This window comes from Triticum aestivum, chromosome 7D, assembly GCF_018294505.1.
Source record: "Triticum aestivum cultivar Chinese Spring chromosome 7D, IWGSC CS RefSeq v2.1, whole genome shotgun sequence".
NCBI lineage: Eukaryota > Viridiplantae > Streptophyta > Magnoliopsida > Poales > Poaceae > Triticum > Triticum aestivum.
The window spans coordinates 440,724,075-440,741,983 of NC_057814.1; the positions used below are offsets into that span (position 1 = coordinate 440,724,075).

General features: G+C 51.5%; 2 protein-coding genes across 5 annotated transcripts; one reads left to right on the forward strand and one right to left on the reverse strand.

Annotated features, from left to right (window-relative positions):
* Positions 1-9,988: 9,988 nt before the first annotated feature.
* LOC123168194 (uncharacterized) lies at positions 9,989-11,085 on the forward strand. Of its 2 annotated transcripts, none has more exons than XM_044586071.1 (4): positions 9,989-10,076; positions 10,179-10,379; positions 10,493-10,675; positions 10,755-11,085. In XM_044586071.1, the coding sequence occupies exons 1-4, from the start codon at positions 10,059-10,061 to the stop codon at positions 10,812-10,814; spliced, it is 462 nt and encodes a 153-aa protein (XP_044442006.1). In that variant the 5' UTR covers positions 9,989-10,058; the 3' UTR covers positions 10,815-11,085. The 2 variants fall into 2 exon arrangements, with proteins under 2 accessions (XP_044442006.1, XP_044442007.1); XM_044586072.1 differs by having other exon boundaries at positions 10,182-10,379.
* Positions 11,086-11,458: 373 nt separating this feature from the next.
* Positions 11,459-17,095, reverse strand: LOC123167852 (reticulon-like protein B17). Of its 3 annotated transcripts, none has more exons than XM_044585713.1 (9): positions 16,503-17,091; positions 14,922-15,075; positions 13,491-13,565; positions 13,257-13,407; positions 13,093-13,162; positions 12,946-13,011; positions 12,749-12,871; positions 11,835-11,986; positions 11,459-11,756 (listed from the first exon to the last, which is right to left on the reverse strand). In XM_044585713.1, the coding sequence occupies exons 1-8, from the start codon at positions 17,005-17,007 to the stop codon at positions 11,871-11,873; spliced, it is 1,260 nt and encodes a 419-aa protein (XP_044441648.1). In that variant the 5' UTR covers positions 17,008-17,091; the 3' UTR covers positions 11,459-11,756; positions 11,835-11,870. The 3 variants fall into 3 exon arrangements, with proteins under 3 accessions (XP_044441648.1, XP_044441649.1, XP_044441650.1); XM_044585714.1 differs by having other exon boundaries at positions 13,257-13,398; positions 16,503-17,087; XM_044585715.1 differs by lacking the exons at positions 11,459-11,756; positions 11,835-11,986 and adding an exon at positions 11,995-12,181 and having other exon boundaries at positions 16,503-17,095.
* Between the last annotated feature and the right edge of the window lie 814 nt (positions 17,096-17,909).

Sequence of the window (17,909 nt, forward strand, 5' to 3'; positions counted from 1 at the left end):
TTGAGGACAACGTGGGCCATTTGATCTACAAGACATATTGTAAAGATTTTAGACTAAGTTCATGATAATTAAGTTCATCTAATCAAATTATTCAATGAACTCCCACTCAGATAGACATCCCTCTAGTCATCTAAGTGAAACATGATCCGAGTTAACTAGGCCGTGTCCGATCATCACGTGAGACGGACTAGTCAAGATCGGTGAACATCTCCATGTTGATCGTATCTTCTATACGACTCATGCTCGACCTTTCGGTCTTCCGTGTTCCGAGGCCATGTCTGTACATGCTAGGCTCGTCAAGTCAACCTAAGTGTATTGCGTGTGTTCCGAGGCCATGTCTGTACATGCTAGGCTCGTCAACACCCGTTGTATGCGAACGTTAGAATCTATCACACCCGATCATCACGTGGTGCTTCGAAACAACGAACCTTCGCAACGGTGCACAGTTAGGGGGAACACTTTCTTGAAATTATTATAAGGGATCATCTTACTTACTACCGTCGTTCTAAGCAAATAAGATGCAAAACATGATAAACATCACATGTAATCAAATAGTGACATGATATGGCCAATATCATTTTGCTCCTTTGATCTCCATCTTCGGGGCGCCATGATCATCTTCGTCACCGGCATGACACCATGATCTCCATCATCATGATCTCCATCATTGTGTCTTCATGAAGTTGTCACGCCAACGATTACTTCTACTTCTATGGCTAACGCGTTTAGCAATAAAGTAAAGTAATTTACATGGCGTTATTCAATGACACGCAGGTCATACAAAAAATAAAGACAACTCCTATGGCTCCTGCCGGTTGTCATACTCATCGACATGCAAGTCGTGATTCCTATTACAAGAATATGATCAATCTCATACATCACATATATCATTCATCACATCTTCTGGCCATATCACATCACAAGGCACATGCTGCAAAAACAAGTTAGACGTCCTCTAATTGTTGTTGCAAGTTTTTACGTGGCTTCTATAGGTTTCTAGCAAGAACGTTTCTTACCTACGTAAAACCACAACATGATATGCCAATTTCTATTTACCCTTCATAAGGACCCTTTTCATCGAATCCGTTCCGACTAAAGTGGGAGAGACAGACACCCGCTAGCCACCTTATGCAATTAGTGCATGTCAGTCAGTGGAACCTGTCTCACGTAAGCGTACGTGTAAGGTCGGTCCGGGCCGCTTCATCCCACAATACCGCTGAAACAAGATAAGACTAGTAGTGGCAAGAAGAATTGACAACATCTACGCCCACAACTGCTTTGTGTTCTACTCGTGCATAGTAACTACGCATAGGCCTGGCTCATGATGCCACTGTTGGGGATCGTAGCAGAATTTTCAAATTTTCTACGCATCACCAAGATCCATCTATGGAGTCTACTAGCAACGAGAGGGAAGGAGTGCATCTACATACCCTTGTAGATCGCGAGCGGAAGCGTTCAAGTGAATGGGGTTGATGGAGTCGTGCTCGTCGTCATCCAAATCACCGATGACCGAGTGCCGAATGGACGGCACCTCCGCGTTCAACACACGTACGGAGCAGCGACGTCTCCTCCTTCTTGATCCAGCAAGGGGGAAGGAGAGGTTGATGGAGATCCAGCAGCACGACGGCGTGGTGGTGGAAGTAGCGGGATCCCGGCAGGGCTTCGCCAAGCACTAGTGGGAGGGAGAGGTGTTGCAGGGGGTGAGGGAGGCGCCAGGGGCTGTTATGTTGCTGCCCTCCCTCCCCCCCACCATTTATAGGGGTCCTGGGGGGGAGCCGGCCACCGTGGAGATCCCATCTGAGGAGGGGGCGGCGGCCAAGGGGGTGGCTTGCCCCCCAAGGCAAGTGGGGCGCCCCCCCACCCCTAGGGTTTCCAACCCTAGGCGCAGGGGGAGGCCCAAGGGGGGCGCCCCAGCCCACTAAGGGCTGGTTCCCTTCCCTCTTCAGCCCATGGGGCCCTCCGGGATAGGTGGCCCCACCCGGTGGACCCCCGGAACCCTTCCGGTGGTCCCGGTACAATACCGATAACCCCCGAAACTTTCCCGATGGCTGAAACTGGACTTCCTATATATAATTCTTCACCTCCGGACCATTCCGGAACTCCTCGTGATGTCCGGGATCTCATACGGGACTCCGAACAACTTTTGGGTTTCCGCATACTCATATCTCTAATACTCTAGCGTCACCGAACCTTAAGTGTGTAGACCCTACGGGTTCGGGAGACATGCAGACATGACCGAGATGACTCTCCGGTCAATAACCAACAGCGGGATCTGGATACCCATGTTGGCTCCCACATGTTCCACGATGATCTCATCGGATGAACCACGATGTCGAGGATTCAATCAATCCCGTATACAATTCCCTTTATCAATCGGTACGTTACTTGCCCGAGATTCGATCATCGGTATCCCAATACCTTGTTCAATCTCGTTACCGGCAAGTCACTTTACTCGTACCGTAATGCATGATCCCGTGACTAACTCCTTAGTCACATTGAGCTCATTATGATGATGCATTACCGAGTGGGCCCAGAGATACCTCTCCGTCATACGGAGTGACAAATCCCAGTCTCGATCCGTGCCAACCCAACAGACACTTTCGGAGATGCCCGTAGTGCACCTTTATAGTCACCCAGTTACGTTGTGACGTTTGGCACACCCAAAGCACTCCTACGGCATCCGGGAGTTGCACGATCTCATGGTCTAAGGAAATGATACTTGACATTGGAAAAGCTCTAGGAACGAACTACACGATCTTTTGTGCTATGCTTAGGATTGGGTCTTGTCCATCACATCATTCTCCTAATGATGTGATCCCGTTATCAATGACATCCAATGTCCATAGTCAGGAAACCATGACTATCTGTTGATCAACGAGCTAGTCAACTAGAGGCTTACTAGGGACACGTTATGGTCTATGTATTCACACATGTATTACGATTTCCGGATAATACAATTATAGCATGAACAATAGACAATTATCATGAACAAAGAAATATAATAATAACCATTTTATTATTGCCTCTAGGGCATATTTCCAACACCTTGGCCTTGTCGTCGTGGGAGGTAACGATTGAGTCTGTCGTGTGAATGGCGTGGATGAAGTTTTTCTGCCTCCTAGAGTTGATCTTGGCCTGGAAGAAGGACGTCCGGGCGTCGCCAGCCCGCAGCCAGGTGATGCGCGAGGCCTGGCGCTTCCTGGCGCGCTCGATCGCGGCAAGGCCGAGGACGCGAAGCTTGAGCTGCTTCCGGAGGCCGAGCTCGCTGCTAGACAACCGCCTATGCTCCTGGGCGATGTCGAGGCGGAGAACCACCTCGTTTGCGATATGCAGCTGCAGACGAGTGCTACTGAAGAATCCTTTAGCCCAGATTTTGAGATCCTTTGCCACCCTATCGAGCTTGACGTGGATGCGTCTGAATGCACAGCTGGAGGCGACGGGGCGATCCCACGCATGTTGCACCGTTGCTTGGAATCTGGGGAAGCGCGGCCAGAAAGATTCGAACCGGAACCGGGCTGGTCGGCGTGGTGCGGAAGCTGCGGCGAGCAGCAAGGGGCAGTGGTCAGAGCAGGACGTCGAGGTGGCGTGGAGGAGGAAGGACGGGAATAGAGCGTCCCAGGCATTATTGCAGAAAAATTTGTTGATGCTGACAAGGGTTGGGTCATCCCGCTCGTTGCTCCATGTGTATCGACGGTTTTTGCATCTAATCTCCCGGAGTCCTGTGGCGTCAATCGCTGCCCGGAATTTTCCTGTCATTCTACGGTTGATGTTGCTATTGTTTTTGTCGCTGGCTTTGTATATGAGATTAAAATCGCTGTTGATGAGCCAGGGATTGTTTGTTGGCGGCGCCGCCCTAGCTACTTCTGACAAAAACTCGTCTTTTCTACTGTCGTCGACGGGGCCGTACACCGTGGTTAGCCAGTACGGTGTTGATGTTGCCATTATAATAACACTAACGGTGATGGAGAATTGCCCGACGGCGTGCGATTGCACGTCTACTACACTACTATCCCAGGAAATCGCGGCGCCGCCCCTGGTGCCGGAGGCGGGAAGCACCACGCAGTCGGCGAGCCTCGCTCCGCCTACCTCTCTGACCAGAGGGCGGCTCCAGGCCTCGATCTTGGTCTCCTGGAGGCAAAGGATTGCCAGCTTATGTGCCTCTGCCGCCTCGCTAACTACAGCGCGCCGTGCCGGCGTGTTTAAGCCTCTAATGTTCCAGCTCATGATGGGGCAGTTTGTATCAGTCATTAAACACGATGGGTCTGCTCCGGCGACTAAGTAATTCATTAAGCAAATACGGGTACACCTCCACACGGTCCGGGGGTTGCCGACGACCACCAATAGGCCCCAATATCCGCCGGCAAACAGCAGCTCCTCTACTACTACTACATGGACTACAGGGAACTGGCCTAGCTCAGACCAGCCGATCGCTGGGTGTCGCCGGAGCGTAAAACATCTAGGGTGCACTAACATGGGGAAAGCATGGCCTCCGGGGCCTCTCCGTCAGGGCCTTGCATGTCGGCCGCCACCCGCAGCGCGGCCGGGTCGAGGTTGGTGAGCTTGGCGATGGCCAAGATGTCGGTGTCGGTCAGCGGCTCGTTGAAACGCTTGATGAGGGCCTCGGCCGCCTTTGCATTCATGGCCTCCTTCGGGCCGAGGATGCCGAGGCCATGGAGATGCGGAGAGTGGCGCGCTGACTGACAGGGACCGTGAAGGGGTTGTTGGCTTGGCGTGCGCTGTGGCGAGTCGCCGCAGGCCTGGATCGGAGCGGGGTCTTGGTGCGGTGGGGCGCCCGGCCGACCACCTAGGCCGGGGTGTTGGAGAAGAGCTGCTTGGTCACGCCCCGTCACCTTCTTCGCCGATCTGTAGGTGGTAGACTTGGCTGGTCACGACGCCGAGCTGCAGCGAGTGCGTGTCTGCCATCGTCGGCGTGTGCCTGGCGAGAGAGAGGGCAGGGCCCATGTCGATGCCATCTGTGTCGCCCCCGGTGTCCCCCTCGTGCTCGGAGAAGGAGAGGGGCTTGTCCACTTTCTTTGCCGCCGCCGCATCGATGGCAACAGCCCTAGGGTCCGGGCGGGGCGGCGGTGGGAGCTCCTTGCCGGCTTCCTCGAAGAACTCAGCCACCGGGTCCGCTTCCACGGCCGCCACGAGGGGGGCAGCGGGCGTGGCGGGGCTAGGAGTGGGTTGGCGGGAGGCGGAGCGGTCCTCGATGACTGACCGCGCTCGAAGCGCCTGGTGCCATCCACACCTTTCCCGCGCTGCGTGACTTGGACGTTGTTGTTGCCGTAGCTCTTGCCGCGATGCTTGCCGTGGTGGTTGGAGCTGCTGCGGCACCCACGGGGCGCCCCTTGGCGGTGATGAGAGCTGGGCGTGCGGCTGCGTTGGCGCTCTGGAGGAGGGTCGACCGCGGGCACGGCGTGCTCCTTGTCGCGCCCCCGCCCGAGCAGGGTGTCCTTCCAGGACCGCCTCTGACTGCCACCGTCCTCGCCGTCGTGGCCGCGCCTGGCGCCCGTCGAGGGCATGCCCCTGCAGCCCGTGGACACCACCTGCGCCTGGGGGCGAGCTCGTTGCCCCAGGTCCTGCACCGGGCGCCCGTCTTCAGTCCCGTGAGTCCAGCCGCTGGCAGGGGGCGGCGCAAGAACGGGCGGTCGTCTTCGTCGTCGTCTGAGGAGGGCAGACCACTCTAGCCCGATTGAGAGGACCGCGGGGACAAAGGGGTCCAGTCCTCGATGCGGTCGATGTGCACCAGGACATCCCTGTTGGAAATATGCCCTAGAGGCAATAATAAAATGGTTATTATTATATTTCTTTGTTCATGATAATTGTCTATTGTTCATGCTATAATTGTATTATCCGGAAATCGTAATACATGTGTGAATACATAGACCATAACGTGTCCCTAGTAAGCCTCTAGTTGACTAGCTCGTTGATCAACAGATAGTCATGGTTTCCTGACTATGGACATTGGATGTCATTGATAACGGGATCACATCATTAGGAGAATGATGTGATGGACAAGACCCAATCCTAAGCATAGCACAAAAGATCGTGTAGTTCGTTGCTAGAGCTTTTCCAATGTCAAGTATCATTTCCTTAGACCATGAGATCGTGCAACTCCCGGATGCCGTAGGAGTGCTTTGGGTGTGCCAAACGTCACAACGTAACTGGGTGACTATAAAGGTGCACTACGGGCATCTCCAAAAGTGTCTGTTGGGTTGGCACGGATCGAGACTGGGATTTGTCACTCCGTATGACGGAGAGGTATCTCTGGGCCCACTCGGTAATGCATCATCATAATGAGCTCAATGTGACTAAGTAGTTAGTCACGGGATCATGCATTACGGAACGAGTAAAGTGACTTGCCGGTAACGAGATTGAACGAGGTATTGGGATACCGACGATCGAATCTCGGGCAAGTAACGTACCGATTGACAAAGGGAATTGTATACGGGATTGCTTGAATCCTCGACATCGTGGTTCATCCGATGAGATCATCATGGAACATGTGGGAGCCAACATGGGTATCCAGATCCCGTTGTTGGTTATTGGCTAGAGAGGTGTCTCGGTCATGTCTGCATGATTCCCGAACCCGTAGGGTCTACACACTTAAGGTTCGATGACGCTAGGGTTATAAGGAAGGTTTGTATGTGATTACCGAATGTTGTTCGGAGTCCCGGATGAGATCCCGGACGTCACGAGGAGTTCCGGAATGGTCCGGAGATAAAGATTTATATATGGGAAGTCACCATACGGTCATCGAAAATATTCGGGGGTATACCGGTATTGTACCGGGACCACCGGAGGGGTTCCGAGGGTCCACCGGGAGGGTGCACCTGCCCCGGAGGGCCTTATGGGCTGTAGGTGGAAGGGAACCAGCCCTTAGTGGGGTGGGCGCCAACCCCCCCAGGGCCCATGCTCCTAGGGTTTGGGGGGAACCCTAAAGGGGGGCGCCCCCCTTGCTTGGGGGGCAAGCCACCTCCCCCCTTGGCCGCCGCCCCCCCTCTAGATCCCATCTAGAGGGGCCGGCCCCCTTCCCCCTTCTCCCTATAAATAGAGGGGTGAGGGGAGGGCTGCAGCACCACATCCATGGCGCAGCCCCTCCCCTCCCCAACACCTCTCCTCCTCCGCGTGTGCTTGGCGAAGCCCCGCCGGAGAACTGTCACTCCACCACCATCACGCCGTCGTGCTGCTGTTGGAGCCTTCTTCCTCAACCTCTCCCTCCTCCTTGCTGGATCAAGGCATGGGAGACGTCACCGCTCCGTACGTGTGTTGAACGCGGAGGTGCCGTCCGTTCGGCGCTTGGATCATCGGTGATTTGGATCACGACGAGTACGACTCCATCAACCCCGTTCTCTTGAACGCTTCCGCTCGCGATCTACAAGGGTATGTAGATGCACTCCTCCCCTCTCGTTGCTAGTAAACTCCACAGATTGATCTTGATGATGTGTAGAAAATTTTAATTTATGCTACGATCCCCACATCCCACCTGAGCAGGGCCGGCGGCGGCGCAACGACGCGGCTCGGCGGAGAGAAGCTGTGCATCTCCTCCACCCGCCCCGCGCCTCGCGCGTGCTTCCAGAGCGTCCGCCTGGTGGGGATGTGGTGCACCTCCCACACCCACACCCACACGGCAAACGTCTTCGTGTCGGCCCGCTCGAAAGTGCGGCTGTCAAGGCGGTCGATGATGACCTGGTCGCCGAGCGCGTCAGCCGCCCCCTCCAGGGTCCAGAGCTGCATGGGCAGCTTCTCGAGGACGACATGCACGTGCATCATCCAGGTGGCGTGCACCGCGTGCGTGTCCTCTCGCCATGGCTCCAGAAGGAATTGCACGCCATCGACTGTGATCACGCCCTGGCGCACGACCAGGTCCTTGTGGGCGGGCAGGTGGAAGTGGATGAAGAAGTCTTCCGGGTCGTGGCTGGTGATGCGGAGGAGGTGCGCGGGGATCTAGAACTCCTTCTCGACGGCCCGGCCGATGGAGAAGGGGCTGGCGGCGTGGACCTTGCTGACGGCAGTCACCACCACCGCGTGCTGCTGCAGGAGGAATACTTGCTGCTCCAGGGACGGCGTGGAAGCGATCACCTTGTGGCTGGAGCGAGTCCGGCGCCCGTGGTCGAGGCCGGGGGCACCGCCGGAGGCCATGGGTGGCGCGCTGGAGCGGTCGGGGAAGACTAGGCGCTCGCGAACGGGACCGGCGATGCCCGTGCCCAGGCGGTCACGCACCGAGCCGTCGCTCCTCCGGTTCCTCTGGTTTTGGGGGCACTCTCTGCCGTGGTGGCCGGGCTTTCTGCAGATGATGCAGTGAAGTGGATCGTGGCAATCTACACGACGGTGGTTGGAGCTCAGGCAGCGGAAGCAGAGGCCTTTAAATCTGCTCAGGAAGGCCTCGCGGCCGGACCGCGGTCTGAAGGCAGACCCGCGGCAGGGCGGCGCACGGACCGCAGAGGGTCTGATGGCCTTCTTGCTCTTGCGGGAAAGGTGCAGCTCTCATCCCTCTTGATGGTCGTCGGTGGACTCATCAATGTCGTTGGGGGCCAGATCTGGCAAAGGGGACGGCGCTACTATGATGGATCGAAGGTGGGGTTGCTCGAACGGGGGGTGGCGGGCAAGGCCTCCCGGTCCGAGGGAGGACGCGCCCTCGGGGGTCGCCCCGCGTCGCAGGATTTGCAGCGGCGATCCCCCCTCCCGCTCGGCCGGGGAGAGGGGAGTGGCAGCCACCTCAGAAGGCCCGGCGGATAGATCTAGGGGAGTGGCAGCCACCTCGGACAGCCCGGCGGATAGATCCAGGCCCGCGGGGTGGAGCATTGAAGACCGGCTGGTGGCGACCCGGGATCCCGGGGAGAGGCGGGGGAAGGCATGGGAAGGGGCGGCGGCCCTAGGGATGGGCAGCAGCTGCGGCAGGTGGCCGCCGCGGCCGGAGTGGCCAGCGGCGCGGGGGTGAGGAGGAAGGGGCGCTCTCGCTCTCCTGTATTATGATGTAACAGGGGCGTCCACCGGGAGACGAGCTTGAGCGCGCGGAGCTCCTCTATCGATGCAATAAAACGCAAAGTTATTTGTGTTTTCTTGAAGAAGAAAATTCGGAACACCAACGTAAGAATACCTCTTTATTATGAGGGGACAGGTTACAAAGAATCTGTGGCAGTGGAGGGCTTGGGAGAAAACCCTCTACTTCTGTTGGGAAGGTTCCCACCATTCAAGAACCTATGGGAATTGAATCTTCTGAGCTATAGTGAGCATTTCAGCGCTTTCCTTGTTCTACAGAAGTAACAGAACCCTCCAAGCTGGCCCCATGGCACTTGGCGCCCCTCTCTATTATTACTACTAAACACCTAGCAGAGTCTTTGAGACGTTGATTGCGGCGTGGACGGGAGCGAGTGTCCCTGGCGGTGAGCCGGTGAGTGGGTGTGCAGGCAGGCAGGCATGCGACCCGGCCCGTACCTAATAAATACTCGTAGCGGTCATGGGCGGAGTAACTCTGGCAGAGATCGCAATCTTTCTTGCATGCATGCATTCCCCGGCCAGCCAGCCAGCCGCGCTCGCTGCAGTTAAAACCTGCCGGCGACCGGCGTGAATCGTCAATGCAGCACTCATTCTCCGCTGGCTGCTACGGACGAGCAGCCCAACGGCGACCCATGACCATGATCAGGCTCCGTGGAACCTTCATCCAAGTCCGGGCCTGCGTGTCAGCGTCGCCCATGGCCGGATCGAGCTGACTAACTCACCCACCATGTCACCATTATCCATTAACGGTCGAGCATGCTCGCTTTGCGCATGTCGCAGTGCGTACGGCATCGTGTGTTACTCAAACGCAGCTGCGCGCAGCGAGCGGCATGCATGCAGGCCGCCCAGCCTTTTGCTCCGCCTGCCCTTCTACGTGCAGCAATTGAATGGCGCACGCTCCCCCTAGGCGGCTGCCACCCCACGACGAAATGCTCCCATCCGCGGTGGTAGTATAAATCCGCGAATCCGCCACCACCTTTCTGCGCCACCGATCCTTTAGCCACGACGGCACCTGACCTGATCGATCCATCGAAAGACCACCTCGCCCACACACAGACATGGACATGGAGATGGAGGTGAGTCAAAGACTCAAAGCGTGCCGTTGTTGGCTTGGTTCTCTAGCTCGTACTAGTATATCGTTGGACGCTGATGCGAGTGTGGTACGTACCTGTGTCCAGCAGAGGATGATGGGGTGCCAGATCCCGGCGTTCGGGGTGTGGAACTACTGCAGCGACCTGCCCATCACGCAGTACTTTGACCTCGCCATGCAGGCCAGGCTGCTCAAGCGCCACCGCCGCTGCTGCGACGCCGGTGGCGGTGAACGCCGCCTCGTGCTCTTCGGCGCCTCGCCATCTCCACGCAAGCCGCCCCAGATCAAGGCACGCACACACGACACGACATGCTTGGGTTTGCAGGCTTGTCATTTTTCGTCACCTTTTAGGATGGAGTTGTCTAATTCGGTCTGGTATACATTTTGGGTGGTCTCGGTCAGGTGATAAGGAGGGAAGTCGGGGAGAAGCAGAGCGACGGCGGCGAGCTGCTGCGGGAGCTGGACGGCGGCGTGGCAGGGAGGGCGGCTGCTGACACCGCGACCAAACGTGTGCCTGCTGCCGGGGCCGTGGACGAGGACCTCTACAAGGTGCCACGGCCGCTCGTGTACCAAAAACCTCGAAAGGTAGTACGTGGGTGTTTACAAACCCCTGCTCTAGCGTTTTGCCTTGCAACGGTTAACTGTTTGTCCATTTTTTGTTCAGATGAGGAAGGTGATCTGGAGCTTGTGGATTGGGTGCCTGGGGCTTGACTGCATCGCCTAACAAAACTGGAAGCGGCTTATCATCTTCAAGCTTCATCATCAGAATAATAATAGTGTACCATGAAGGCGTTACCTGTTCGATTTGGCTGTACTTCTCTGTTCGCCCCTAATTGTCAGGCTCTACAACTAGCTTCCACTTTTCAACCGAGTCTCCTATATATAACTTTTTAGAAGTTTTCAGTAACACTGTACTATCTGTAACTTGTGTGTGTATTACTACCAAAAGAGCATGTCCTGCATTTTGATCTCATGGATGCGAAAATTTGCAATAAGGCTCCCGATGGCTAAAGCCAGCACTTTTGTTCTCTTTGTTCCCGGATCTCGACCACCAACTTGAACTCGCAATAAATAAACTGAAATCAAGGCTTGAAAATTCCTTGTTTCAACTGGTAAATCCTCGTATGAGTTAGAGTTGTCTTTGAGGTGTGTAGTATGAGTTCGAACTAAAAATGAAAGGATCACATTTAATTTCTGATTTGAAACTATAAAGATTTAAACTGATTGGAGCTCTTAGTTCCCAATTTTAATTAACCAGATTTGGGTTAACACCTTTTTTAGGCAAATTTGAGTTAACACGTACTCAGGATGATGACGGCCAACGATTGTAGTGCCTGTCGACCATATTATAATTCTCACCAAGAGTGATGGGCCATGGAAGATTTATGCAAATGAAAACGTTTCTCACAGATGTCTCACCTGGCCCATTTATGGGCCATATATACACCGTCACTAAGATGAGATGCTCAAAGCACAACGCTTTACACACCACAGGCACATCAAGCTTGACATGAACACAGATTCAACATAAAGGACCCGAAGCATATATTGGTGTCAAGCAGTCAATCGTGCAACCAGATCGCCTGATCCTTGATTGCAAAGCTTCCCCAACAGTACCATATTTGCAGCAACATGTACCAATACCAGTACATAGCATCCATTGCGCCTGCCACAAAGATGAGAGGATGCAATTTCACAGCAAATTTTTGTTTTGCTTTTGCTTTTAAACCACAGAAATACTCACATATGTTGGCACCTGCCCTGCTCATGAGACAGCTTGTCAGTCTTCGAGAACCATTGCTTGTTGCTGCTCCTGTCGCTGTATTACCCCCTCTGAATTCCTGCTACTTCGTCCATACTGATAGTGGTAGCGCAGCCCTACCGCGGAAACGAAGGCTGCACAAAGAGATGCTGCAGAGTTAAAACTTTACCATGTTTGAGTAAAACAACAAATTGTGATACAGCCCAAACCACATTGGTAGAAATCTGCAGTTATGCTTCGGAGCATATGAGCTTGTGCTCAGTTTTAAGGACCAACATCAATGCATCTTTAAATGAGCCAACAAGCTCCACGAATATCCATGTTACGACCTTTATACCGACAGTAGTAGCAGAGTGTTACCATTTGAAAGAACGATGCATCAGTTTAGTGGCAATGAGATTCTAGTTGGGACACAGGCAAACATTTCCTATTATGTTTTCACTAGCTTTGCTTGCTGAATTCCTCCTTATGATGAAATTAGGATCCAACTAATTTAGCCAGCTTCTGGCAAATGCCAAGAACAGGTCATTTAAGAAAAGACAATCAATGAACTTGATGTTGCTTTGTGAATTGTCTACACCAGAAAAATACGAAAACCCGCTATGCTGATTATTGCCCATTATATGTGAGATTTTTTATGGGTGACCTTAGTCTCATCTCTTCTAGAAAATCAACTGGGCAGGGTTGAGCAACCACTTGTGCCAACTTCTTTTTTTTCAGAAAGTACTAACTGTCTTCTGAGCTGTAACCTTAAATGAAGCATATCAACGAACAAGTGTGCTGTTTAACAGCATCCGATTGGCCTTAATTTGTACCAACATAAGAATCAGTCAAGCAGTTTATATGAGCCAGTTGTTTCGAACTACTTTCAGTCCAATTGATTATCAACGACGTACCAGCCATTACACGTGTCTTCACACTAACCAAGTTCCAGAAAGTCGTCACTGCAGCAGCTGCAACAAGTTTCTTGCGGGGACAGGACTTCCATGCATTCAGAATCCGGGCATTCAAACCTTCAACTGACAAAATACAACTTATGACTCCTTGCTCCATTAAAAGGTAATTTCAGCAGTAAATTGTACAAGCTGCCTACCTTTTTCATGAATATGACTTGAATAGCAGCTATAGAGTCTTGGGAGTGTAAAACAACCAAAGAATCCTGTAAATTTTCATTAAACACAAGATGATACAAAGGTGAAGTCATGCAAGCGTTTGACTGCTCTTTGCCATGCAATCATACCTGTTGCTAGAAGCCTCCATACTGTGAACAGATGGCCATACTTAGCACCAAATAGAAGAACAGGAAACACCTGATATTTAAGGAATCAGAGGCCTCAGAATTGCTCAAAGAAAATGCGTGTACTCTGAAGAAAACAGAGCGTGGAATCAAAATGTAAGGCTTACTTTCAGAGTCATGGATGGATCACCAGAGAAGATCACTCGGGACATAGATATGAGAGAGTTAGCAATTGGCAGGACAGCTCGGCCAACCCGGAGCACATCTTCCTCAGTCAACTGGAAACTCCTTACTTGTTCAGTGTTCTGCCTGTTACAGCTTTGAAATAAACATGATTTCACAGATAGCAAGGAAAATTGACACTGTTACCTAGCTCAAGAGAGAACATTATTATATTGTACCTCTGAGGAATGGAATCTTTGAAGAAAGCTAAGACCAACGTCACAACACCAAAATGGCAAAGTATCTTGATTGGACTGCAAAGTAGAGGGCAATATTCAAATGGCAAACTATAAATATGTACAATAAAATTAGGTTAGGGCCATTGGATACTTGTCAGTGTTCAGGAAAATACCATTGCAAACAAACCAATTTCGCTAGGGACAGCATATAGGCCAAAATAGTGAAAAGTGACATTGTCGTTCTGGTTTTGGGCATTAGCATGAGATTTATTTCTTGATAATAGACTATGAGTGCAGCGATTCGGTGCCCGGGCTTATCTGCACCCGTCCAGAAAAAAATTCACAAAAAATACTAGAAAATTTCCAATTTTTTTCCCATTGTAGACAATTTATTGCGTGAGGTTCGCTCCAAATTTTAGCTCATTTGGACATCTGAGTAGCTCTCAGCAAAAAAGACAAATCGGGTCCGACCCCGAATTTGTCTTTTCTGCCGAGAGTTGCTCAGTTGCTCAAATGATTTGAAAAATGGGGCGGACCTCACGCATCAAATTTTCTACCATGGGAAAAAATTTGGAATTTTTGAATTTTTCTAGTATTTGTTTTGATTTTTTTATTCAACACAGGTGCAGATGAGCCCGGGCTCAGAAAAGGATTTCCGACTTATCCTTGCCTTCCTACTTCCATACTTCTCCTCTCTTTCTCACTTTGCTCTCAGTCTACATCGCCAACCAATGGGCCCAAGCTCTGTCATGAACTGCCTTTACCCTTATCTGGCCCTCGCCGCCCATATGTGGCACTGGTACCCCTGCTTCACCACTGAGTGAAAAGAGAGTGCACAGAGGGGCAGGGGATTCCAGCGAGCAGCAGCAGCATGTTTCAGGACTTCAAGGTGCCACTCGTTTTTCTATTTCTCTGCTTTACAACCGTAAAAGCTTCAAAAAAAATCTCAACTGTGACCCGATTCCTCGACCACGCAGCCATGTTTTTGCGACTGTGCTTAAATTTATTCATGACATTAAGACAGTATAAGCTTTGATCTTATGCTCTTACCTTGTCCCAATTTCTTCTAAAATTTTGTTGCAAATTGCATTTCAGTTTTTCCGAATAAGAAAAGTAATGTCTTCATAACTACAAGAATAAATCCATTTTTCACCAACAAAATCCATCTTGACCTTAAGTGGCGAACTAACTATTGTTTTAATGAAGAGATAGGCGTAAGTGCTAGAATGTCACTTTATACCCCTAATGGACGGTTCTGTGATGCCAACAGTATCCTGCAGAATTTATGATGATTGACATGACACTGGACAGTCGAGTCCATTTGCAGTGGTAATTTCCATATATGGATGATTATGATACCACCAGCATAATTTTTCTATGTGTAACATGCTGAACAATGTATGGATGAACTACAGCAGAAGTTGCACGTGCCTGAAATTGACGTCTCTTGAAAAGGAAGAAGAGACGAAAAGCATGGACCCAGAGCCGAACCAAAATGCTGATCTCCCAACATTCTTCCACATCACCAAGTCAACAACCCTTTCCCAAAGACCTTCCCAATCAAACTGCTCTACATTCTCTGCACCTGGTACTCAAACAGGAATTAACAACATTAGCAAGGGAAGACACATATGTAACTTACACTATCATACCACAAGAAATGCATATCAAACAGCAAGACACATGATAATAATTGCACAGTACAGTACAAAAATACTACTTTTCTGGAATAATCTGTTAAATTATGAATGACATGTATGAACAAGACAATGGTTTATCTACCAAGTACTGATAAAAAAGTTTCACTCATACACTGATAGGCAAAATAAAAAGTTGGTCGGGAGAAATGGATGTGGACACTTTGAATCAGATAGTGTGTAGGCTTTGGTTAGGAATATGCATCAAAATTATATATTACCCTGTCCAAACAAATAACCCAATCCAGGTTAGTTGTATCAGAAACAATTTTCGAATAGAAACAATTACGAACTTATAGAAGCATGTTGAAAAGGTAATGGTAGTCTATCCAATTATCCATCGTGATGTGCTAAATCTATAGGCTAGGCCGATATAAATACACACCAATGTTTAACATTTTTATTTAGGACCTTTAGCTAAATTTGTGCCATTTTGGTCTCAGGTTGGTGAAATTACAGCAAATCTGGAGCTCCCTGCTTTTCCTGGTTGTGAACTATCCACAACAAAGACAGACAGTCCCCATAGACCTTTTGGGTTTGCCAAAATCAGACCCTCTGCGACTCAATGGAGTAAAATCAACCTCGTTGGTCCATAAAGTCAGCATACAGCGTGCAGCATGGACTATCATGTGGTCTACGGTCATGTACCATCCACCATACACCTTTGGACAGTGCCATGACTCGTTTGATTCAATCTCATGTGTTGTGTCCGCTTCACAAGAACTTCTACCTACTCTAACAGCGCTGTAGGTTGTAGCTAGCAAGTGAGAATAATTTGAGGCTCATATTCAACACCCTACTGTACCACCATTCATATATGGATTAATGGTGAAAAGAGGCAGCAGCCTTTACCAACATCACAATCAAAAACTGAAAACGCTCATTCTTAGCTAGGACTTGGATACAGCGCCAGAAATTATTTTGACACAATCCATAAAAATGTCACAAATCAATGCCGAAATAATAGAAATTTAGCATAATTTACATCCACCAAGACCTACAGAAAGGAGGTAACAGCACTTTCTACAACCACAAACTTGTAAACCCCAAGAGTAAATACATGGACGTAACTTGTACAGTTAGATATCCACAAGCTAGATAAGCCCCTATGCCTGCACAACAGTTTGCAATTTCCATGCTGTTACTCGTGCATAAATAGAATTGCAATTTGCAACACCAAGAACAATATCGCCTAACAGAGATAAAATGAAGCAACATTTCCTACATCAACCAAAAGCTATAGGATTGTGCCCTGCATTCTATGAACCCTAAAATGGCAATTGGTGTACGAGGCAATTAGCAATTGCTCAGTTACCTCGGGTTGGATTGATGGGAGGGTAAGACACCAAAGCCAAGCTGGAACCCTTCTTCTCCTTCACGGCTGGCAGAGGCTGCGCCGCGGTCTTTCTTCTCTGGGTCTTACCCGCCGCTTCCTCATCGGCCGCCTCGTTCGCCGTCAACTCCCTCCCGCCATCGTTGTCCAGCCGCCGCCGCGCTCGCCTCACGTTCTTCCCGGGCGACGCGGCCGTGCGCGGCTCCCCCGCCCCGCGGCGCTTCCTTCGCGGAGACCCGACCGCGCCTGCGCCTTGGTCGATGGCCGCGGCCCGAAGAGGCTTAGAGCGGCGGCGGCGCGGGGCGGGGCTGTCGCGGGGAGGGGAGAGGGGGAGCACGTCGTCCCGAGGAGAGAGGGACGGTGACGGCGACGCGGGGCCCTGTGGCCGCGACGGTGGCGGAGAGAGAGTCGCGGTCCCGTCGGCGACCGCGATGTCGCCGGAGCGCGGCATGGGGGCAGGGGAGTCGGGCTCCATTTCGATCTCCATTTGATTTGCTTCCCGGTAACGCGTTGGCCGGCTGGCTGGGGTTTTGGCGATGTCCAGCGGTGGGTGGATCGAAATTTGAAGCAATTTTCCCCCTCGGAGCATCTTCAATAGCAGCCTCGCAGATCCGCTAATTTTCTTTTCTTTTTTTTTGAACTGAGAAGGCACCGAAAGGCGTCATTTATTAGCTCACACACATTTTACATCAAGGATTATGAATCCTTCAAGTACAAAGTTGGTTAAGGCAAGCAACAGAGGGCGACGGGGAGAGCGACTGGGCCGGGACACCGCGATGGCGAGGGTCGCAGTGGTGTGTCGGCGGATCCACATGGCGGCGACATGCGGCGCACGGCGGGATTTGAGATGGCGGATCGTGCAAGTGAGGGGGGTAGCAGCGGATCAGGATCCGCCCCGATATGGCGTCCGTCTTCAGCCGGCGGCGCGGGCTATGGGCAGCGCGGGCCGGTGTCCTCTGTTGTGACGGCGATGGCGTCGGCGTGGTGGAGGGAGCGGTTTGGTGGCAGTCCTAGTGATCATAAATGTGCTCTACAGGTATCTCCGAAGGTATTTGTTGGGTAGCATGGATCAATACTGTGATTTGTCACTCCGTGTGACAAAGAGATATCTTTGGGCCCTCTCGGTAATACGACATTACAAGAAGCTTGTAAGCATGTGACTAATGAGTTTAGTCACGGAATCTTGTATTACTGAACGAGTAAAGAGACTTGCCGGTAACGAGATTGAACTAGGTATGGAGATACCGACGATCGAATCTCAGGCAAGTAACATATCGCGGGACAAAGGGAATTGCATACGGGATTAACTGAATCCTTGACGTCGTGGTTCAACCTATAAAGACCATCGTGAATATGTAGGAACCAATATGGGCATCCATGTCCCGCTAT

Bases quoted from the DNA above. Each gene is read 5' to 3' on its own strand.
- LOC123168194 (XM_044586071.1), top strand. The intron at 10,380-10,492 runs GCACGCACACAC...GGTCTCGGTCAG, and splicing joins GCAAGCCGCCCCAGATCAAG to GTGATAAGGAGGGAAGTCGG. The intron at 10,676-10,754 runs GTAGTACGTGGG...TTTTTTGTTCAG, and splicing joins TGTACCAAAAACCTCGAAAG to ATGAGGAAGGTGATCTGGAG.
- LOC123167852 (XM_044585713.1), bottom strand. From the start codon at position 17,007: ATGGAGATCGAAATGGAGCCCGACTCCCCTGCCCCCATGCCGCGCTCC. The intron at 13,566-14,921 runs GCACGTGCAACT...TCTACTTTGCAG, and splicing joins TCAAGAGACGTCAATTTCAG to TCCAATCAAGATACTTTGCC. The intron at 12,872-12,945 runs GTAGGCAGCTTG...GTATTTTGTCAG, and splicing joins AAGTCATATTCATGAAAAAG to TTGAAGGTTTGAATGCCCGG.